The sequence below is a fragment of the Pelophylax lessonae genome, assembly GCF_965119305.1.
Source record: "Pelophylax lessonae genome assembly, chromosome: 1".
Classification (NCBI taxonomy): domain Eukaryota; kingdom Metazoa; phylum Chordata; class Amphibia; order Anura; family Ranidae; genus Pelophylax; species Pelophylax lessonae.
In genome coordinates, this window is record NC_138768.1 from 629,271,287 (window position 1) to 629,294,848 (window position 23,562).

At 46.6% G+C, this 23,562-nt stretch overlaps 1 protein-coding gene across 11 annotated transcripts in view; it reads left to right on the plus strand.

The window, feature by feature from the left end:
• Positions 1-23,562, plus strand: part of BLTP1 (bridge-like lipid transfer protein family member 1) — a 754,177-nt gene that overhangs the window by 471,334 nt on the left and 259,281 nt on the right. For all 11 annotated transcript variants that reach the window (XM_082243836.1, XM_082243839.1, XM_082243842.1 and 8 more), the window contains 4 exons: positions 1,052-1,227; positions 2,882-3,057; positions 3,145-3,851; positions 11,017-11,259. In XM_082243836.1, the coding sequence (XP_082099962.1) occupies positions 1,052-1,227; positions 2,882-3,057; positions 3,145-3,851; positions 11,017-11,259 (1,302 nt within the window). The remainder of the gene's footprint in view (positions 1-1,051; positions 1,228-2,881; positions 3,058-3,144; positions 3,852-11,016; positions 11,260-23,562) is intronic.

Genomic DNA, 23,562 nt, shown 5'->3' on the forward strand with positions numbered 1-23,562 from the left:
CAGCCTCTGCCAGACAGGTGCAAAACTTATATATGTCCTTACGTATAAGGCCAATGTCGGTTTATAGCCAGTCAATATTACCCATTAGGGTAGCTTGGCAGATGAAAATGGCTTGCATGAGGGCCATGAAGGTGGCTTGCTCCAAGATCGTGCACTCTGTGTCCACCGTGTAAGTCACCATATGGGAATCTGCGGAGGAAAAGTCTTCTGCTCTGTCGGATGAAAGAGCCAACAATGTTGCATTCTCGGGTACGGAGAACTGCCTCCCCTTAGGCATGGTAAGCAACAGCAAGTGTTGAGGGGGGTAGTAGAGAATGATGATCTGCTGGGTAACAGGATAAAAGGCAGGCTAAGCAGTGGAGCTCCCTTACTATGCTTCTGCTTCGGCCGCCATCTTGGACACACTCTCCCTTATTTTAAATGTTTTTATAATGGATAGCCTAAATTGTGAAATAAAATGCTTGTGGTATCATGGAACAGACAAAAAAATGGTACGCTTATCAACTAGATATGCAAAATCAAAAACTTCTTGTTTGAGGTAAACCAAGTATTTTATTCTTTCTTAGGCTGCCGGCTTTTAAAGTGTAACTCTGGGCAAACGTTTAAGCACACTTTTTACATGCATATTTTATGTTTGCTTTTTTACCCAAAAATAATTTGTAATTTTGAACAGCTACTCTTGTGATTTACATACTGCTGAGCCAGGCAATTGTCACACTTGTTATATGTCTTCTTTCCATCTCCAGTCTGCTCATTGCACAATGAATCATCAGTATCGCCTGAGAATTTAGCAGAGATTTGATCTTGTAACAAGTGAACCTGCATCAGAATGTAGTAAAGCTGTATTTGAAGTGGTAAAAAGAACTTCCTGTCTGTGCAGTGTAACAGGAGTATGTAGATCACAAGATCATTGAAAGATCAATCTAAATCTTTTGGCAGGTAAAACAGTTGTCATTATGCAAGAACATTTGCCAACAGAGCTGTTCTGTGGACAAATTCATTTTGTTTACACCTATTTTTTTTTTTTATAAAGTGTTTCTTTTTTTTCCAGCAACAACACATAACTTGCCAACCATTCCTTCAGCTTCAGATTTCAACACTGTATTATCAAGTGATCAGAACACAATGGATGGAACCCACTCTCAGCACAGCAGCAGCCAAGATGATATAGCTGGCATTGAAGAAAGCAACCAAGGATTCCCTGCTGTCCAGCTTGCAGATGCACAGGTTGAAAAAAAATAACACTTATATGACTTATTGAGAACTCTCCTTGGATCAGCATAAAATAACAAGTCTATTTTAATAAAATTTTTGCTCTAAGTACTTTAACAGTGTAAAACAGGGGTCTACAAACTTTCTAAAGAAAGGCCAGTTTTTTGTCCTTCAGACTTTAGGGGGGCCTGACTGTGGCCAGCCGGAGTTGAAATTGTCCTGGCATCAGTGGTAGTAAACCCACTGACCATCTCTTGTATCATGTCTGCAGTCTCTGACCATCTCTTGTATCATGTCTGCAGTCTCTGACCATCTCTTGTATCATGCCTGCAGTCTCTGACCATCTCTTGTATCATGTCTGCAGTCTCTCACCATCTCTTGTATCATGTCTGCAGTCTCTGACCATCTCTTGTATCATTTCTGCAGTCTCTGACCATCTCTTGTATCATGTCCGCAGTCTCTGACCATCTCTTGTATCATGTTTTTAGTCTCTGACCATCTCTTGTATCATGTCGGCAGTCTCTGACCATCTCCTGTATCATGTCCGCAGTCTCTGACCATCTCTTGTATCATGTCCTCAGTCTCTGACCATCTCTTGTATCATGTCCTCAGTCTCTGATTATCTCTTGTATCATGTCCTCAGTCTCTGACCTTCTCCTGTATCATGTCTGCAGTCTCTGACCATCTCTTATATCTTGTCTGCAGTTTCTGACCATCTCTTGTATCATGTCTGCAGTCTCTGACCATCTCTTGTATCATGTCCGCAGTCTCTGACCATCTCTTGTATCATGTCCTCAGTCTCTGACCATCTCTTGTATCATGTTCGCAGTCTCTGACCCTCTCTTTTATCATGTCCTCAGTCTCTTACCATCTCCTGTATCATGTCTGCAGTCTCTGACCATCTCTTATATCTTGTCTGCAGTCTCTGACCATCTCTTGTATCATGTCTGCAGTCTCTGACCATCTCTTGTATCATCTCTGCAGTCTCTGACCATCTCTTGTATTTTGTCCGCAGTCTCTGACCATCTCTTGTATCTTGTCCGCAGTCTCTGACTATCTCTTGTATCATGTCTACAGTCTCTGACCCTCCCTTTTGCCATGTCCTCAGTCTCTTACCATCTCCTGTATCATCTGTATATTAAGTCTAGATGCTCTCTCAGTTGTCTATATAGCCACAATTATAAAACTCTTTTTAAACATAGAAGATAGCTGACATATTCAGGAACAGTAACACACTGCACGTCTCTCCGAGCACATACCACTGTTGGCTGTAGTTGTGCTTGATGATAATTACCACTTCATCCACTTCAGGGCTCTCTGTGCCAGACGGACAAGGCTGAAAGATCAAGAAGAGAAAATACTATTGAGTAGTATATTACGCTTTGTTGGAAATGGTGCACATTCTAGGCATGACTTCCCCTTTTTGTTTTGTCAATTTGACTGACAGTGAACTCATTGCAGATGGTCAGAGCAAAACAAAAAAAAATTGGGAGTTGCAATACAATTAAGTGAGACCTGACTTGTAGTGCTGAGGATAGACAGGCAGGCTGAAGGCTGGGCATTACGATAACTCTGAATCAAATCAAATTATACATTAAATCATTTTTTAAGTAATTCTATTTTTCCTGATATTTCAATTTTAATTACTGTGATATCTTTTCTGTTCTAGGTGGTGTTTAAACCTCTGCTGAGTCATACAGGTATCCAGGCACAAGACGTTGTCCCACTAAGCTATAGGATGTACTTTGGGGAACACCTGTCCTTCTCTGGCACTTTAGACTGTCTCAGAGCTGATATAGTTGATTCTGATACTTCAAAAGAAAGGAGGAGTAAACGAGCCAGAAGGTTTGTTTCTTATTTAATATACTGTTTTTCGATCATCTTATTTCTATATTAAAAGCTGAAATAATTGTCTCTTATGTGTGTCTTTAGACAAGGAGCCATCAATCTTCCTCCACTTGAATTCAAACCAGCTCTAATGCTAGAAACCTTCAGTATAAATGCTGTGGTAATGGAAAAATCTATGTCCACTCCCCAGAACCCCACCAGTGCACTCTCTTTTCATGACCTCAGCAAAAGATACTATAACACCTTCCACTGTAACTTCACCATATCCTGCCAATCCATCAGTCAGCATGTAGATATGGCCTTGGTACGGCTTATACATCAGTTTAGTACAATGATTGATGACATCAAGGCAACACAGACAGATATCAAACTCAGTAGATACACAGCTGGCTCAGCTTCGCCCACTCCTACCTTCAAGACAAGGAAACATCGAGATTTTCGTTCCTCTGATTTCAGTCGCAGCTCTAGGGGCAGTCTAAATGGAGGCATAAGATTGAATAATTTAAAGAACAAAAGAGCCAGCACTGATAACAACAAGAAAGAGTCTCGAAACAAGAACTCATTGGGAAGGTCAGAACGGAGAACATCCAAGGTTTCTCGCAAGGGCTCTAAAGATGCGGTAGACCACATGACAATCCAAATGGATGACTCAGATTCCATAACTGTTTCAGAACAAAGTGAGCCCTCTGCAGAGTGCTGGCAGAACATGTACAAACTGCTCAACTTCTACTCTCTTATTTCTGACCCTACTGGGTTTTTGGAAAAGTCATCCGAACCTCTTGGTCCTGCAGGTATTTATGAACACAAAGCCTATACGTTTTCTTTTTTGACCATATTCTGTGTAATCGTTTTAATAATGTTATTGCATCAAAATATATCTCGATCACCCTGTGTTCCTGTAAAAAAAAGATATGAAAGCCAGTGCCTTTGCTGGTTTGAGTTTTCATGTGCTCAGAGTAGGTGAATGATATCAATGACTGCATTGCTTTTATGTCAAACAAAGGGCCAAGAGGAGGCAGGTTTACCAGAATATAATAATATAAAAAAAAGGCCTGGGAAAGTAACCATGACAAAATGTCAAAAATAAGCCTTATAATAATACGCCAGGCACAATAAGATATGTAGGACATTGAAGTATTTAATTCAATTAAAATTAGCATTTTTTACAGTTTTGAAGACCTCACTTCCAAAAAAAAAAAGATATTGATTAAATAGAATACGTTTAGGGACAGACAACAAAAATGGCAAAAGGTCTGAGGGATGAACCATATCAGGGGAGACTGTAGGAACCTAATCTGTTCAGTCTTGTAAAAATCGGAAGGGGGGGGGGGGGGCTTGCTTGAAACCTTTAAATATATTAAGGTTGTTAATAGGGTTCAGGTGAGCAGTGTGGTTCAGGTGAGCAGTGTTTTCAGTATTAAGCTCTGGTCAAAAACATGGGGGCATGACCTTTAAACTGTCAGTAGAAAAGTTCAAAAAGGACCTTAGAAAACTGGAACTGACTTCAGCAGAGGTAGTACGTTAATCAGCAATAAGTACATTTAAGCATGCTTGGGACATACAAAGATCTTATACTGATGAAATAAAAAGGGGGTAAATAATAAAAAAAAAGGGCAGACCTGATGGTCCACTTTGTCTTTTTCTGAAATCAATCTATTCTGTGTTCACACTGACATGCAGGCAGCCTAGAGGCATTGTTAGAGATTTGTTCCTGCAGTGGAAATAGCCCCCCCCCCCCAAATGAGAACCTTAAAATAAAAAGGTCTGGCCTTGCAATAAGGAACATGTGTAAACTTGGATACTTAGTCATTAAAATGTATATCACAAAAAAGCATGCACTTATGGAAGGAGCACCAAACCAAAGGATAAGATTCAAAAATGAATTTATTGGTTTATACTAAAAAACAACCATCCTGTTTCTAGGGTCAGATAATCACTCCCTCCTCATCAGGGTGTCAGTTGAGGTAAGAATCTTGAATGGACTCAAAATAGAGCTTTTCTGTGTTCATCTATGTATGAAAGCTAATTTCTGGATCAGCCTAGCAGTATCTGATTGATCTTGCTTTAACCCCTTCACGCGGTGTAACTCAAATATGTGGCTTTTTGCTTCAAGGGGTTGTGCCAGGGTAATGCCTGCAGCTGCCTACGGTCGGCTTTCTTGTAATAACAACTGATGCGGCTAATCAGGCACTCGGCTATTATTAGGAGCAGCATTATTAGGCCCCTCCCGCCGCCTCTTTCCACTCTGCCTGGGCTCTCCCATCCCACTGGGAGACCTATGTGACCAGCTGGCATGTCTGCCGGCTGACTGGAGACCCGAACAAAGCCGGAATCGGCTTTAATCGTGTCTCGGATCTAGTAACCCAGAAGCGAAGTCATGACCTCACACGCCTGCAAATGTAAACAGTGTTTAAACCACACAAGTGAGGTACTGCCGCGATCGTTAGAGCGATAGCAATACTAATAGCACTAGACTTCCTTTGTAACTCTAAATAGTAACCGTTAAAACATTTTAAAGCATCACCTATGGAGATTTTGAAGTACCGTAGTTTATCGCCATTCCACAAGTATGCACAAAGCATGACATGTTAGATATCTATTTAGTGGGCGTAACATCATCTTTCACAATAAAAAATGGGCTAGCTTTTTTTTTTTTTTTTTAAATTCATGAAAGTGTATTTCCTCTTTCGTTCATCAACAGACACAGCGCTCCATAAACCATAACTAGTGGGTTTTATTGCCTCCTCCAGCAGAGTAGGACTAGGTAGAACAAAAAACACCTGGCTACACCCATGGCCCGTCCTCAGCTGCTATATAACCCCCCTCTCTGCTCTTGGTAATCAGTTTTATTCTGTCTAGTCAGGAGTAAGGACCTAGGCTCCTAGCTGGGATCTCTGGTCCTAGCAACTTTCTCCTTCCTTACATCTTTTGTTGTTTTTTCTCTCGGGAGATCTACAATCAACTGCCAGGCTGGGCGACGGGCTGGTTAATCTAGATTCAGTGCTTCCCTCAGTCCAGCCAGCGAGCGTGTACAGACCACAGCTACGCGCTGGGCCGACCGTGACATAGCCTAACGGACAGAGGCTAGCCCACGAGTTAAACTTTTCGCAGGGTTGTGTATGACCAGCCTTGGGTCTGAGTCACAGCAGTCCCTTGGCCGACAGCTCCCCTACTTCGGTGGTGAGGAGTTCTATCTGGAGCTTTACCTGCACAATGGAAGGGTAAGTACAGTCCCTCCTCTCCCCTTTTTTTTTTTTTGGGGTGGTGACCTGGGTAACCTGAAGGGATGTTTGGACCTGCCCCTGCAGGTTCCCTCCTCCCATCCCTAAATCCCTCATTGAGCTAGGCTTCCCCCACTCCCTTTCCCCCCTGTCTGGACCTGGAGTCTGGTGGGGTCCCAGGGCAGAGAATGCAGCAGAGACCCCTAGGGTCTCCCGCGGTATCCCCACTTCGTAAGGGTCCTGGGATAGTGTGATGTCCCACCCTGGTAGTCTAGAGGGGTCCCAGTGTAGGAGACCCCTAGGTGCATGCCCTGCTGTTTTTAGTGTGTGTATAGTGCAGGGGGTCCCAGTGCAGAGTGCATAGCAGAGTCTCCCCAAAACACGTGTCCTACCTTTGGGCGTGTTCCCCTTGCAGAGGGTGCAGTGTTGCAGAGGGTGCAGGAAAGATCCTGGCAGCATGCTTCAGTGTAGCTGATGGGGGACATTTTCCCATAGTCTAGTTGGTTTCCGGTTGGCGGCCATGTCTGTGTAGCGTAGCCGAATGATATCACGGGGGCCATTTTCCTTTAATCTAGCTGGTCTCCGGTTGGTAGCCATGTTTCTGTAGCAGATGATGTCACGGGGATGTTTGAAGACTGAGGCCTCGTGGAGATGCCGAAGCTCCTCCTCTTCCTCCTTAGTTTCCTCTTCCTGTACCCGGGACATATGAGCAAGGATAGCGTCCATGAGGATGCTGGGTTTGAATTTTCGGCGCTCCTCCGGTCGGTAGGGAGAGTCTTTGTGGTCCCTGTTATCTCTTTCTCTGCTGATAGGTACCCTGAGCCTTGGGGGGGGGATCCTTTAGTGGTGCCAAAAAGATTGTTTTTGTACTGCAAGGTCTTCCTTCCTTATGGAGCCTCAGGGTTACATTTCCCCCACTGACCCCTTCATGGAGAGGTGGCAGGTCCCTCGGAACCCCAGCTTCCCATGATTGCACTGACGACGGTCCTGCAGTCCTTAGTGTCCCGGGTGGAAGCGTCCCCCGCCTTCCCCTGCTCAGGTTGTTTCATCTTATTTGGAGTCTAATGCCGCTGTGGGCGCGGCCTGTCCAGGGGGATTTAATTTTACACTCCCTGATCCATCTGATAGTGAGGATGATTCCTCCTAGGTCACAGCAGCGAATGAAAAAATGCAGGTAGTCACCTCGCACTCCAAAGGTGTTTCCTTATGTGCCTTATTTTGACAGTTTTTTTTTGTAATGAATGTGAACAACCAAAATTACCGTTATGTTTTGCTGTATGTTACCCTTTTGAGGAATCACTTTTAAAGAAGTGGACTAGTCCACCTCCTCTTTCCAGGTTGAATAAAGCAACCATGATCCCAGTAGAGGAATGTCCATCCTTTAAGGACCCGGCTGACAAGAAAGGGGAGGCTGTGGCACGCAGCAAGTTTACTATGGCTAGTTCGACATTGCGGCCAGTCTTTGCCTCAACCCTGGTGTCCCAGACCCTAACTGAATGGGCCAAGCTATTGCGCCAGGGCCTAGGGGTGAGCAGGTCCCCGCTGCTTATGTTGATTTAGCGGGACGGTTGGTCCATGGGCTGCAGTTTATTTGTGATGCAGCTTTGGATACAGCTCCTGTGCTGTCCAAACTTTCTGTTTCAGCGGTGGTGATTAGGCGCGTGCTGTGGCTTAAGAATTGGTCCACAGACCAAGCCTCCAAGAAAGCTCTCATTGATCTGCCCTTTCAAGGCGATCGCCTATTTGGGGATACACTGGATGACATCATTAAGGGTATCCTGGGGGGGGGGGAGAGTACCTTCCTGCCACGGTCAAGGAAAGGGGAAGAGCCTCGTTGCAGATGGGGGCCCTCCTTCTCAGCCCATAGAAACATTTTTTGTGATTCTGGGATTGAGAATAAGGGAAATAGATCTTTCAAATCTTCCCTGGGAGGTTCCAAGCAACCTTAGATTGGTAAGCCTAGAGCTAGCTTCTCCAGACCCGCAGACAAGACCCCTTCAGCATGAAGGTCTGCCCTCACCCATTATTGAGGTGGGGGGACATCTTTGCTGGTTTCCGACCCTGTGTACTTTTGTAAGCGTCAAGGAGATCCGCAAAATGTTTATTTTGGGGGTACCCAGAAAGGGGAACAAAGCTTGTCCTTTTCAGGTTTTTTTAGGTCCTGAGTCTCCTTGTGTGGATTTAATTCCCGCAAAGGTTCAGGTGATGTCTGAACTACCGAAGGTCCCTCCTATCCCTGTCGAGGGAATTGATTTACCCAGATCTGATTCTATTTCTGACCAGGGTGGTCCTTCCTCTGCACAAACTTCAGAGACCACAGTCCTTGATTCACCGGCTGCTGTCACACAGATAGTCCTCTTTCCCATTTTGCATACAGTTTCTGGGTCTGGTGGTATCCACCTTCAAGACAGTTCTGTTTGCACAGTCTTACATGCTGCTCCCGCAGGTTTGGCTCCACAGGAGGCTACGGAAGTTTGTGACGAGGTCACAGGGTCCTCGGTGAGGCCAGTATCAACCTTGGCTAAGACTTCTTCCGCAGTTCCTGCGAGGAATCAAGAGCGAGGATCTTCCAATAATAAACGTTCCTTGGGGGCTTCCTCTCAGAGAAGACTAGTAGTCCCAAGGACTTATCTACTATTCTGCTTTACAGTCGCTGGTTTTAATGGCTTAGCTATTGAAAGCCAGGTACTGAGGGATAGAGGTTTGTTTGGATCAGTGAACCCTACTATGGTGAAGGCGAGGAAGTCGTCTTCCAGCAAGATATACCCTCATACGTGGAAAGCGTACATTTGGCATTAGTTGATTGTCGCTCATCCTCGATCCTTTTCTATAGAAGGATCTGACGTGTGGCTCCACCTGTACGGTCTCTTTTGCCGCCATGGGATTTAAATTTAGTGATTTCGGTTCTCCAGAAACCTCCATTTGAGAATGTTTGGGAGATTCCCTTGCCTACATTATCCTAGAAGGTGGCATTCTTGGTGGCTATTAACTCAGCCCGCAGGATATCGGAATTGGCAGCATTATTCTGTCGCAGTCCCTATTTAGTAGTCCATAGGGATGAAGTGGTTCTTCGTCCCTGTCCATCATTCCTCCCCAAAGCTGTCTCTGACTTCCATTTGAATGAAGACATTGTGTTTCCTTCCTTGTGTGCCAAGTCAGCTCATCCCAAGGAATTTGCTGTGCATACCTTGGATGTGATTGGTGCAATTCAAGTGTATCTGGCAGCTACTGAGTCCTTTCGGAGGTCAGACTCGCTTTTTGTGGTTACAGATGGACCACGAAAAGGGCTGGCCACTTCTTTGGCTACTTTCTCTAGATGGATCAGACAGGCGGTGACTCAGGCCTATTCCATCAAAGGTCAGGTTCCACTTTTACCTGTCACGGCGCATTGTACTCGGGTGCTGAGTGCTTCTTGGGCCTTCCGTCATCGGGCTTCAATATCGCGAGTGTGCAAGGCGGCCACTTGGTCATCCATGCATACCTTTACAAAATTCTATAAGGTAGATACTTTGGCATCTGCGGAAGCTTCTTTTGGCTGCAGAGTTTTGCAGGCTGCTGTTTAAGAGGGGCTGTTCCCTCTTGAGGGGTGTTTTTTCTTTAAACCTTTTTTTTTTTCCAGACGGGGCTCTTGTGACCCAGTTAAGGCTCCTTTGTCCCGGTAAGTCTCGATTCACACATATGTGATGCAGGAACCCTGCAAATCCATTGCAGGTTCCCACATCGCATTCAACTCGCAGCTGGTTCACACTGCCATATGCGAATCGCTGGGGGTGTCAATACAAAGTTAACGACAACCCCAGATCAGTTTGCATATCACAGTGCAAACTGTCAGTTCGGACATGAATCGGATCACATAGGTGTGAACACCCATGCGATCCGATTCTGGTGCGGACCCAAAAAAGGGTCTTGTGCGTGTTTCTTCCGAATCCGTTGCGAAGTCATGCAATCTGTACAGCTGAATTTGCATCACACAGACATGGCATGTCATTTGCAGTGCAGTGCGCTGCGAATCAAATGCGAAGTCTGTCATCGCATATATGTGAACCGGCTCTTAAGACTCCTGTGTCCTGGTTAAGGGCTCTTATGTTTAGCCTTGGGTTATTTTTCCCCACCCCTCATTTTCCTTTTGGCACTGCTTTTGGACATCCTACTAGTTATGATTTATGGAGCACTGTGTCCGTCGATGAAGGAAAAAGAAATTGGGATTTTTGTACTTACCGTAAAATCCATTTATCTGAGTTCGATGGACACAGCACCCACCCCTCTATGGAGTTCTGATGCTTCTAATACTGCTTGCTACTAAACTGATTACCTAGAGCAGAGAGTGGGGTTATATACCAGCTGAGGACGGCCCATGGACGTAGCCAGGTGTTTTTTTGTTCTGCCTAGTCTTACTGCTAGATGAGGCAATATAACTCACTAGCTATGATTTATGGAGCGCTGTGTCCGTCGATGAACTCCGAGAAATGGATTTTACGGTAAGCACAAAAATCCCTATTTTTCCAAATAAATTGCGTTTGCTGCGTGAATACAGTGTGACATAAATTATTTTGTTCTCTATGGTCTCTGCTAAAAAAAAAAAAAATATATATATATATATATATATATATAATTATATAATGTTTGGGGGTTCTAAGTAATTCTCTAGCAAAAATACTGATTTTACCTTGTAAGCAACAAGTGTCAGAATAGGACTTAGTCTTCAGGGTTAAGCTGTTGTTTTTTAAATTTTTAGGAAGGAGTCCATCGGAACCAACATGCAGGGTGGTGTTTGAAAATGAACAGGACAGCAATAGCCTGAATAAGAGTCAGAGAAAACGCAGTCTAGTTACAGCAGAGCCTCAGCATGTCACTCTGATCGTGTTTGGAATAGGCATGGTGAATCGCACTCACCTAGAAGCTGACATTGGAGGCCTGACCATGGAATCTGAGCTCAAGAGGATTCATGGCAGCTTTACCCTGAAGGAGAAAATGAAAGGTAATGAACCAGAATTGGAGTAGATTGAAAACCATGGATTTTCTTCATCTTTGTGAATTGTGCACTTTGTAATTAAAATCATCATAGTCTACTTTTGAAAGTAAGAAACTATAGTGTGACTTTCCATACAGCAATATTATAACCATTCATTATTGACTGTTGTGAATCTGATTTTGGCATGATTGCTTAATCACATGAACTGTTTGAGATGTATGTTCGCAGGATGAAATAGTAAAGTAAAAAACTTGATTCTTTCATTCTGAAATTCCAAATATTCTTGCTAGAGGAGATTATTTTAGTTTTGGGGCTTTTCTAGAACTCGGTTTGGTTTAATTTTATATTTTTAAAACTGCTGTTCTTTTAAAGAGCACTTGCAGCAAAAAGCTTAAATTCTGATTTACTTTACTATTTCTAGGTTTTAGCCCTGGATCACAGTGGTGCGGCTTTAAAATCCTGCTACTTCAGCACGATTTAAATTCTGCACATCAGTCCGATTTGCACTTTCCATTTCATTGCGGCTTGTGACTTCATTTAACAGAAGTTTATGCAAGTAAATTGGGTAAAAAGTAGTGCAGGAACCTTATTCATAATCACTGCGATATGAACGGTTCCATTTCCAGCAATGAGGTGCGACTTGTCATGCGATTTGAAACTGTGAAATTGCATGAAAATTTGCACTGGTGTGAATGGGGGCCTAGGAACCCCCTCCCTGTTTGAGGACTGATTGGCTATTTCATGTCCCCTTTCATATAATATTCTAAAGGCCAAATCAAGTTAAAGTGTTACTAAACCCTGGACCCTGCATTCACTATATCTGGTCTCCCACCATACACAGATCACGGAAATGCAATCATTTTAGTAAATATAAACTGATAAATACCTTTTCTCATCAGCAGTATATAGCAGTCTTGTGACTTCTAGCAGTGTCTGGTTAAAGCTTGTAGAAAGTGTTCTCATTCTACTCTGACTGTCCTATGAGGCTGCAGGACCCCTGCCCCTCTGTCTGGACAGTGCTGATTGGTCCTGTGCCAATCACATGAACTCTCCCAAGAGAAAAAAAACCCTAGCAATACACACCAAACTGAGCATGTGCAGAGTGACTCCAAAGGCTCTGTCTTATCAGGAGATGGTTAAGGGACAGTGGAAGAAGGGGAGAATCAGAGAAGACAGGATCAAACAGCCTTTTTACACAATGCAAAGAATTACCCCCTTAGGTTCCACAGTGGGGTATAACAATCATGCTTTACTGTATATACAGACTGATTTTACTGTTGTGGGTTTAGTAACACTTTAAAGTGTATGTAATCCTAACAAAATAATTTATCTGCTACCTTTTAGTTTGTTAAATATGTCTATAAAAATGTTTAGTTATTTCTGTTTAAAGGGTGCAAAAAATACCTGTTATTCCTGACAGAAATTCAGTGAACTGAATTCACTGTGGGTAGCTCCGCTAACCTCAAACCAAACATATATCAATTATCCTTCACAGTTGCTTCACCACTAGTGATGCGTAACCAATACCCAAAGAAAACTATACTGTAAACAATATAGCAAATATCAAAGTAAAAACATTAATGTGAACTGTGTATTACAAAAAACAAAACATTCAGGTATCATAACAAAGTGTCCATGGATTTTTTCCATTTCAATAGTGAATCTTGCTCATACAGTGCTTCACTCAGCTTAAATGTGTCTAAATCCACCAAGATCCAAAATGCACACTCCCCAAAAGGTAGTGTAATATAGACCTGAACAGTAATTGCATCTGTTAGTTCCCTCTATTGGCCTTTCTTAAGATCCCTGAAACTGGTGACAATGCTCCACTGGTTCCCAATATGTTCCACCTAGATTCCCTAGATTCAAGCGTTCATAGAATTAAATAATAGCCAGTAGCAGAACTACCAGGGTCGCAAGAGTCGCACTTGCGACCAGGCCCTGGTGTTACGCCACTGTGGGGGGACCCACTGACTTCTCCTTTAGTTACGCTCGGGTTGGGTCAGTCTCTGCTCACACAGCACAGCGGACCGCTCACACACCTCTGGGTCCACCCATTCAATTTGCAGCTGCAGGCAGTTATCAGGAGTAGAGACCCAGAACAGTAAAGGGGGAGGAGCTGGAGGAGATCGCAGCCACTGTGTGAGGAGACCCATCCCATAATAGGTGTCAGTGGAGACACGTGGAGCAGAGAGAGGGAGAGACCAGGGGCATTGCAGGGGGAACTGATCACTAGCAACAAGTAAGTGTCACTGATCCTGGCACCCAGCACTGCCATCGAACCCAATCCCCACCACCACAGCTGCCATTGATCACAGCCCCCCCAGCATTGTCACTAATCACCGCCCCAGCACTGCCATTGACACAGCCCCCCGAGCACTGCCACTGATCACAGCCCCTCCCCCCAGCATTGCCACTGATCACAGCCCTCCCCAGCACTGCGATTGATCACCCCCCCCCCCAACACTGCCGTTGATCACAACTCCCCACAGCACTGCCACTAATTATTGCCACTGATCACACCACACCCAGCATTGCCACTGATCACACCACACCGAGCATTGCCACTGCTCACAGCCCCCCCCAGCACTGCCATTGATCACAGCCTCCTCAGCACTGCCCATTGATCACAGTCCCCCTCCCTGCATTGTCACTGATCACACCCACCATCACTGCAACTGATCACAGCCCCCCCTCCCCAGCACCCAGCATTTTCACTGACCACCCCCCCAGCACTGCCAATGATCACAGCCCCCCGAGCACTGCCATTGATCACAGCCCCCCCCTGCACCGCCATTGATCACAGCCCCCCCAGCACCGCCATTGATCACAGCCCCCACCCAGCACTGCCACTGATCATTGCCACTGATCACACCACCCCTAGCATTGCAACTGGTCACAGCCCCCCGTCCCACAATGTTTTCTACCAAAGAGTGTTCATGTATGGGCTCAAATGCCCAATTCAGATGTGCATGTCCTAAAGACCTGGCTGAGGCCTGCTACACATTTTTATGTGCACAAGATAATAAAAGATGCCAGTGCTGAAGAGGAATGGGGGGGCTAACAATTTACCTCGGGTGAAGTTCTGCTGTGACATGAACAAGCTTACCCCCTGGAAGATTTCCTGCTCTATATTTGGTGGTAACTGCAATTGTGATATTTTGGATTTCCCTTCACTTTTTTCCTGGTAACAATGTTCCTCTGCCCCCCCCCCGCCCCCTAGCATTGTCACTGATCATCCCCCCAGCACTGCCATAGATCACAGGCCCCCCAGAATTGTCATTGATCACCCCGGCACTGCCACTGATCACAGCCCCGCCCCTCAGCATTGCCACTGATGACACCCCCCCCCCCTCAGCACTGCCACTGATCACTGCCCCTCACAGCATTGTCGCTGATCACCCCCCCCCCCCTCAGCACTGCCCCTTATCACCCCCCCAGCACTGCCATTGATCATAGCCCCCCAGCATTGTCACTGATTTCCCCCCCCCAGCACTGCCACTGATCACCTCCCAGCATTGCCACTGATCACAGCCCCCCCTACATTGCCATTGATCACACCCCCACAGCACTGCCACTGATCACCCCACAGCACTTCCGCTGATCACAGCCTAGCACTACCACTGATCCCATTTCCTCCCAGCACTGCCACTGATCACTCCCCCCCCAATCAGCACTGCTGCTCATCTCATCCCCCACCAGCTCTGCTGCTCATCCCATGCCCCCACCAGCTCTGCTGCTCATCCCATGCCCCCACCAGCACTTCCACTCATTCCATTCCCCCCCCCCAGCACTGTCACTCATCCCATGCCCCCACCATCACTGCCACCAATCCCATTACACCCCAGCACCTGTCACTCACCCCCCCCCCTCCCAGCATTGCCACTCATCCTATCCCCCCCCACCCTTTCCACTGATCCCATCAACCCCCCAGCATTGCCACTGGTTGACACCCCCCAGCACTGCTACTCATCCCATTCCCCCCAGCACTGTCACTCATCCAGGGGTTAATTTTCCAGGGGTCACAGGACAGGGTTCGTAATTGAAACCGGCCCCATGATCCAGGGGGCCCGTGTGGCCCCCTGTACACCTGGATAGGAAGAGCAGCATACGGAGGAACCAATCCACTCCATTTTCCTACTGCAGCCTTTCGGCTATTCAGATGTGCATGGGGCTGGGTTGCCCTTTCTATCTACCTCCTACTGCCCCAGGCAGCTGAATACTCCCCCAGCCCCCCTCATTCCCTGAAGCACTACCGGGTTCCCCCCTCCCCTCTCCCTCTGGTTGCTTATCATCTGTCAGGATGGAGAGTGGGGACCAGACTTTTCCTTGTCTTATTAAATAGTCAGTGATCTGTACCATTCATAACTGAGGTATAGTAAACTGTGTTTACTATGCTTCAGTTTGTGATAGAACGGAAAGCTCTGTACAGAGCTCTTCCTGTCCATTCATTCTGTACAGCTGGGGTTGCAAAGTTGGAGGCTGAGGGCTGTGTCCTCAATCTCCTTTCTCTGTCGCAGACCCCTGATATCTCACCAACAGGGCTCCTAAAAATTGTAAAAAATAAATAAAATGATAAAAAATAATAAATAAAAAAAAAAATACTGACACCAGTGGCAGAACTACAAGAGTTCCACTTGCGACTGGACCCTGGTGTTTCACCACCGTGGGGGGAGCCCCTGCTGGGGATCGGGGGGCCCTTTATGAGTTCTTGCACTGGGGCCCTGCAGGTTCTAATTACGCCTCTGATAATAGTCATCATTGCGCAACATTCATATAAAAGGTTTATTTAGGTATTAAAAAAAAGATTACACTTACATTTGATGGTATCTTTAGACCGGCACTAAGTCTATCCAGCAATCTCTCAGGCCGTGCGTTCGCCGCTCTGTTCAATGGAGCCTGCGTGCCTTTGTTTGAGGCTAGTGGAGCGTGGATGACATAACGGCCCACTAACGGATTTGAGGCTTGGAACGCACGCTGGCTCCATTGAACGGAGCAGCAATCGCACGGCCGTATAGATTGCTGGATTGACGGTCTAAAGGTACCATCAAATGTGAGTGTAATCTTTTTTAATACTTAAACCTTTCTCTATCCTTCATTGACAGACACAGCTTCATATTCTTCTTGACCATTGGGTTATTCTGCCCCCTACAGGAGTAGGACACTAGGCAGGAAAAATCTTTACCACGCCTATGGGGCAGTCCCTGCAGGCATACACCCACACACTCTGCTATAGACTTCAGTTTGTTTCTGCCTAGTTTAGGAGTAGGACCTAGTTCCCGGCTGGGACTTCGGTCTTAGCTTGCTTTTTTATTTTAAAGGGAACCTTTGTCAAAAATTCAATTTTTTTTAGCTAGTTATTTTTCTGAGAGAACTGCAATCAACAGCCGGACTGGGTTTTCGGACTGGATATTCAAGAACCTTAAGGTCCCGTGTGCAGTTTATAGCCCAGCGCTAGGCCTTGCCACGACATAGCCCCAATGGACGGGGACTGGCCCGCGAGTGAAACAACTCGCCAGGACGTACACAACCTTTTTCGGCTTGAGTCACAGCGTATCCCTCGGCCGTCAGCACCCCACCCAGAGTTGAGAAGCAGTCTGTCCGGAGTGGTGCCCACCCGATATCGTTGGTATGGGGAGTAAGCGCCCCCCCATAACTCTGGCGGTGTCGGGGTGGATGTGGGCCCCTCCCTGGGATAGTCAGACCCTCGGCTACCCTTCTCTGTAGGTACCAAGGCTTCCCCCCCCCCCCCGCTTCCTCCCCACCAGTCATAGAGGTCCCTACCTCAGTCAGCGACGAGGGTCCTCGGGGGATGGATGCGCCGAGGCCGCTATAGCGGATCCGCTGGGGGGGGTAATCCTGGTGGGATTACCTGCCGGGACCCCCTTAGGGGGTCCTGGAGAACGCATGGCGTGCCGTGGGGGCCGTCATTTTGCTGTAGAATCAGTTAGCCTCATTTTGCAGACTTCCTCATTGAAATGCATGGGCGGCCATGTTTTTTTGGTTCCCCCATAGGAATGCATTGGGCGGCAATTTTCTTGCAGTCCGCGATTGCTGGACAGCAGGGAGCAGTTAGGCCTTTACTCTAGTAAATGACCCAGGTATTTCCTCTTCCTGTGAAGATCGATTTTCTACATAGCAGAACGATCCTGTTCTGCTCCATATCGGAGTTCATAATGGAGTCCCAGGAACAAATTTCACCTACTGATCCCCTCCTTGTGGTTGCGGGGACTTTCGAGTCACAACCCCTATCTGCCTTAACTGCAGTCTTGGAAAACCTGGTGTCAAAAGTGGATGTGATTATCAAAAATAGCACTAGTAAAAAGCGCCCTATGCCCTCTCCTGCCTTCTCAGATTCTGAGGTAGATACGGCCGCCGCGGACGTATGGCATCCTGAGTGATCTGCGTCATCGCACTCGGATGGTGAGGTTGAGCAGCCACGCGGGAAAGCTGGTGGAGGCACTTATAGTGTAAGTGTGGGAAACTATAAAAATGGCGGATGATTCTGCAGCGTCAGAGACGCAGGTATCTTTTGGCACCTGCAAATCCCATAAGTCGGGCAAGGTTTTCCCTTGTCCAGAACTTTTTGACAAAATTGTCATTGAACAGTGGGGGCGCATCAAACAGATTTTAGTGGTGCCAAAGCGTTTTAAAAGGCACTACCCATTCGCGGACGCAGTGTCCGCAAGATGGACCGTACCACTGAAGGTGGACCATCCGGTTTCCAGACTGAACAAATCTACTGTGGTCCCGGTCGAGGAGTCCCCAGTCTTTTTACAGACCCTGTGGATAGACTTATTGAGTCTCTGTCCCTCCATTTACACGTGATAGCGGGCTCAATACTTAAACCGATCTTTGTGATCACTCTGGTGTCCCAGACCATAACGGAATGGGCAAAGTTACTAAAAACTGACTTAGAAATGGAACAGCTCTCTCTGGGCCTGACAGAGCCAACGGATCAAATGGTCCAAGCCCTACTGTGATGTGTGGCTAGATGCGGTCCCCCTTTGTAGCCAGAGTGTCCGCAGTGGGGGTATCTATTAGACACATGGTGTGGCTAAAAAGCTAGTCTGCAGATCAGGAATAGACGTGGGCCTTATTTCACAGTCCACAGCATGCAAGAGAAAGGATCTAAGCCATTTAGGTCTTCTGGGGGTTCCAAGAAGACTTGGTCGGGTAAGCCGAACTTGCAGACAAAACCCCGTCTGCATGAAGGGACGCCCTCACCCATATCTGGGGTGGGGGGGACGTCTTTGCTTCTCTCTGGAACCATGGACTTCCTTGATTCAGGACAAATTGGTGCACAAACTGATCCGATCGGGTTACAAGATCTAATTCTGGTATCGATCATCAGACAAGTTCTTCCCGTCCAATCTACGCCTATCTCCAGACCGGTTAAGGGATCTACGAAAGGCGGTACAAGATCTGCTGTCGCAAGGGGTGATTGTGCCGATTCCTTCTCGGGAACGCTTTCAGGGGTTCTATTCAAACCTGTTCACTGTGCCCAGGAAAGAAGGCAAAGTACGTCCAATCCTGGACCTCAAGGCTCTGAACCGCTTTGTGCGTGTACAGAAGTTTTGAATGGAGTCCATTCACGTGGTAGTGGCGTCTCTACACGAACGAGACTTTTTGGCCTCCATCGATATCAAGGACACATATCTACACATTCCTATTTACACTGGTATTCAGCATTTTCTTTGCTTCGCTGTGGGAGAGAAGCATTATCGGCTTGTAGCGTTACCCTTTGGTCTCGCCTTTGCCCCCAGGGTCTTCACCAAAGTGTTGACTCAGGTATTGGCATTACTGCGACAACGGGGGATTGCGGCACTGGGGTACCTGGACGATCTCCTCTTAAGAGCAGACTCACATTCAGCCCTGTTGGGCAACTTGACAATCACGGTTGGAACATTAATTTAAAAAAATCTGCCCTGGTCCCTGTCTGGCTGGGGAGGAGTGCTGGGGACGCTGTGTGTCCATGGGTCATGGACAGTAGAAAGTCCAGACTTCCGATCAATATTCTGGAACTCAGAGCAATAAAGCTTTGCCTGAGTCACTGGACAAATCGTTTACAGAGTTGTCCAGTCCAGATTCAATCAGACAATGCCACCGCTGTGGCTTACATCAAGCACCAAGAGTGTTTTGGCGGCCCGGGAGGTGGCCGAGAACCTGAAATGGGCGGAAAATTTTGTTCCAGCCCTTTCTGCAGTGCACATCCCAGGTGTAGAAAAATGTCAGGCGGATTACCTGAGTCAGGTGTTGGATCAGGGGGAAGGGTCTCTGCACCCGGAGGTGTTTCACCTCCTTTGTGTTCGGTGGGGGACACCCGACGTCGACCTGTTAGCTTCTCGACTCAACAAGAAGCTTCACAGTTTTGTAGCCAGGTCTCAGGATCCTCTGGCCAATGCCACAGATGCACTGGTGGCTCCTTGGGGTTATTATCGGCTGATCTGTGTGTTCCCTTCCCTAAAACTCCTGCCGAGGCTTCTGCGCAGGATAGAGGTGGAAGGGATTCTGGTGGCCCCAGACTGGCCTCGCCGGTCTTGGTATGCAGATCTGCTAAGCTTGGTCGCCGATCCCCCCTGGAGACTTCCTCTCAGGGAAGATCTGCTTTCTCAAGGGCCGATCTTTCATCTTGCTTTACAGTTGCTGGCTTTAACGGCATGGCTGTTGAAAGCCAGGTATTGAAGGATAGAAGTCTTTCTGATTCAGTGATTCCTACACTGTTGAAGGCCAGAAAGTCTACTTCTAGGAAGATCTATCATCATACGTGAAAATCGTACATCTCATGGTGTGAATCGCTGAAGGTGCATCCTCGCCTTTTTATTGGTGGCTAGGATTTTGACCTTTCTTCAAAAAGGGGTTGAACAGCGGTTGGCCTTGGGCACTATCAAAGGCCAAGTGTCTGTGGCTGTGTTTTTCCAACGTCCTTTTGCTACCCATGCCATGATTCACACTTTTATACAAGGGGTTCGCCATGTGGCTCCTCTGAGGCAATCCCCACTACCTCCATGGGATCTTAATTTGGTATTGTCTGTTCTTCAGAAACCTCCTTTTGAGAACATTAGGGAGATTCATCTGCTTACACTGTCTCAGAAGGTTGCCTTTTTGGTGTCTATTACTTCTGCCCACAGAGTATCTGAATTGGCGGCAATGTCCTGCCGTTCACCTTATCTGGTGGTCCACAGAGATAAAGGGGTACTTTCGACCTAATCAGTTGTTTCTTCATAAGGTGGTTTCTGATTTCCATCTGAATGAAGACATTGTTTTGCCTTTACTCTGTCCTAAGCCCAAGCATCCCAAGGAAATTGCTTTGCATTCTTTGGATGTGGTTCAGGCAATTAGAGTTTACCTGGCGGCTACTAAATCTTTCAGGAAATCAGACTCTCTCTTTGTCCTCACCGAAGGACCTCAAAAGGGATTGGCTGCATCTGCTGTGACCACATCCAGATGGATCAAACAGACGGTGGTACAGGCATATTCACTAAAGGGTCAGGTTCCTCCTTTCCCTATGAAGGAGCATTTTACTAAGGAGCTTGAGTGCCTCTTGGGCTTTTTGCCATCAGGCGTCATTAATCCAAGTTTGCAAGGATGGACAGACGCAGCACCCGCCCCTCTTATTATGAGTGGGATGGGGTTTTTTCTTCTAAACACTGCTTGCAAAAAAACCTGAAGCCTATAGCAGAGTGTGTGGGTGTATGCCTGCCGGGACTGCCCCATAGGCGTGGTAAAGATTTTTATTGCCTAGTGTCTTACACCTGTAGGGGGCAGCATAACCCAATGGTCAAGAAGAATATGGAGCTGCGTCTGTCAATGAATTTCAGAAAGAAGGATTTTACGATAAGTCAAAAATCCAGTTTTTATATGAGTGCTGCGCAATAATGGCTATTATTTAATTCTATGAACACATGAGAGAGAATCTAGGTGGAACATACTGGGAACCAGTGGAGCATTGTCACCGGTTTCCAGGATCTTAAGAAAGACCAATAGAAGGAACCAACAGATGCATTTACTGTTCAAGTCTATATTACACTACCTTTTGGTGAGTGTGCATTTTGGATGGTGGTGGATTTAGACACGTTTAAGCTGAGAGAAGCACTGTATAAGCAAGATTAATTATTGGCACAGAACAAATCCATGGACACTTTGTTATAATACCTGAATGTTTGGTTTTTGTAATACACAGTTCAAATTATAGTTTTTACGTTGATATTTGCTATATTGTCTACAGTATAGTTTTCTTTGGGTATTGGTTACACATCACTAGTGGTGAAGCAAATGTGAAGGATAATTGCTACTTGTTTAGTTTGAGGTTAGCTCAGCTACCCACAGATTTTCATTAGTATACGCTCCTATATGGAGTCACGTTAGCTGCAGCAAACCAGATAATAATAGTTTGAAATGTATTTTTCTCTTTTGTTCATTGACGGACACAGCTGCAGATCTTCTTGACCCTTGGGTTTATGCTGCCCCCTACAAGAGTAGGACATTAGGCGAAAAAAACGTTTGACTACGCCTATAGAACAGTCCCAGGGGGTATACTCCCACTTCCTGCCTATAGGTCTTCAGTTTTTTTCTGCCTAGTCAGGAGTAAGGACCTAGTTCCTTGCTTGGATCTCTGGTCCTAGCATTTTTTTCCCTTTTAAACTGAATTTTTGTGTGGCGGACCAGTTGGTCCAGGGGTTGCAGTATATCTGTGATGCCTCTCTGGATGCGGCCCCTTTAGTATATAGGGTGTCCGTGACAGCGGTGACTCTTCGCTGCATGATATGGCTGAAATACTGGTTTGCAGACCAGGCTTCCTAGAAAGTATTGATTGATCTCCCTTTTGTAGGAGACCGCTTGTTCGGAGCTTCCATGGAAGAGATCATTAAGGGTTTTACTTGGAGTTAAGAGTACTCTGCTTCCACAGACTACCAGGATCAAAGAGTCTCGTTGCAAACGTGGCCTTTTCTTCTCGGTCCATAAGCGTTCCTTTCGTCCCTCGGGATCTAAGAGCCAGAGATCAAAGACCACCCGTGACCCTGCAGGGGGTTCCATGAGGGTCCTGGCCTGGTAAGTCGAAAGCTGGTTCCTCCAGGACCACAGACCAGCCCAGTTCTGCCTGATGGGATGCCCTCACCCGGGAGAACGAGTTGATTCGGTCCAATTACAAGATCGAGGTTCCGGTCCTTGCCTCCAGCAAGGTTCTTCCCTTCCAACCTGCGTTTGGCCCCAGATCGCTTACGGGGTCTTCTTGAGCGGTACAGGATCTGCTTTCACAGGGGGTCATTGTACTGGTTCTGGAATCTGAACAATTTCAGTTGTTTATTTCAAACCTATTTACTGTTCCCAGGAAGGAAGGCAAGGTCTGTCCAATTCTGGACCTGAAGGCCTTGAACCGTTTTTTGTGGGTTCAGAAATTTCCAATTGAGTCTATTCACATGGTAGTGGCATCCCTTAATCTACGGGATTTCCTGAGCTCTATCGATATCAAGGACGCTTGCCTTCATATCCCAATATATGTGGGGCATCAGAGTTTCCTTCGCTTTGCTGTGGGTGAGGAGCACTATCAATTTGTGGTGTTACCCTTTGGTCTCGCCTCAGCTCCTCGGTTGTTCACAAATGTTTTGGCCCCTGTGTTAGCAGAAGTGGAATGCAGTACTGGGGTACCTAGACGATCTCCTTCTGCGAGCAGAGCCTCCGAATGCCTTAAAAGACAGTCTGGACATTTTGGTGCAAACTCTGCAAGAGTTCGGATGGAAACTGAATTTCAAAAAATCTGTTCTGGTCCCATCCACCAAGCCGGACTATCTGGGCCTGACCCTGAACACGGCCTCAGCCCTGGTGTTTCTTCTAGAGCTGAAACTCCAGAAGTTGCAAAATGCGCAATGGCTCCTGTTTTCCAGCCAGCGGTCATCTCTCAGGTCTTGTATGCAAAATCTGGGCTTGATGGTCTCCACCTTCGTGGCGGTTCAGTTTGCTCAGTTCCATACTAGATCTCTTCAAAAGGAGATTCTTGCCAAAGGAACAAGAACCCACAGTTTCTAGACAATCTGATCCTTTTGAGCCAGGGTGTGAGGGGATCCATGATCTGGTGGCTCCGCTCTGCAGCGCTTCGACAGGGAAAATCCTTTCTTCCCCTGTACTTGGACAGTGGTCACCACGGATGCCAGCCTGTCCGGGTGGGGGTGGGGGGTGTCTTGGGCACGGATTGTGCTCAGGGGGTTTGGACCCTGAAGGAGTCCAACCTGCTCCTGGAAATTTGAGCAATCATGCTTTGCCTGACCCAATGGACGGTTCGTCTGCAGGGGCGCCCGGTAAGGACTCAAT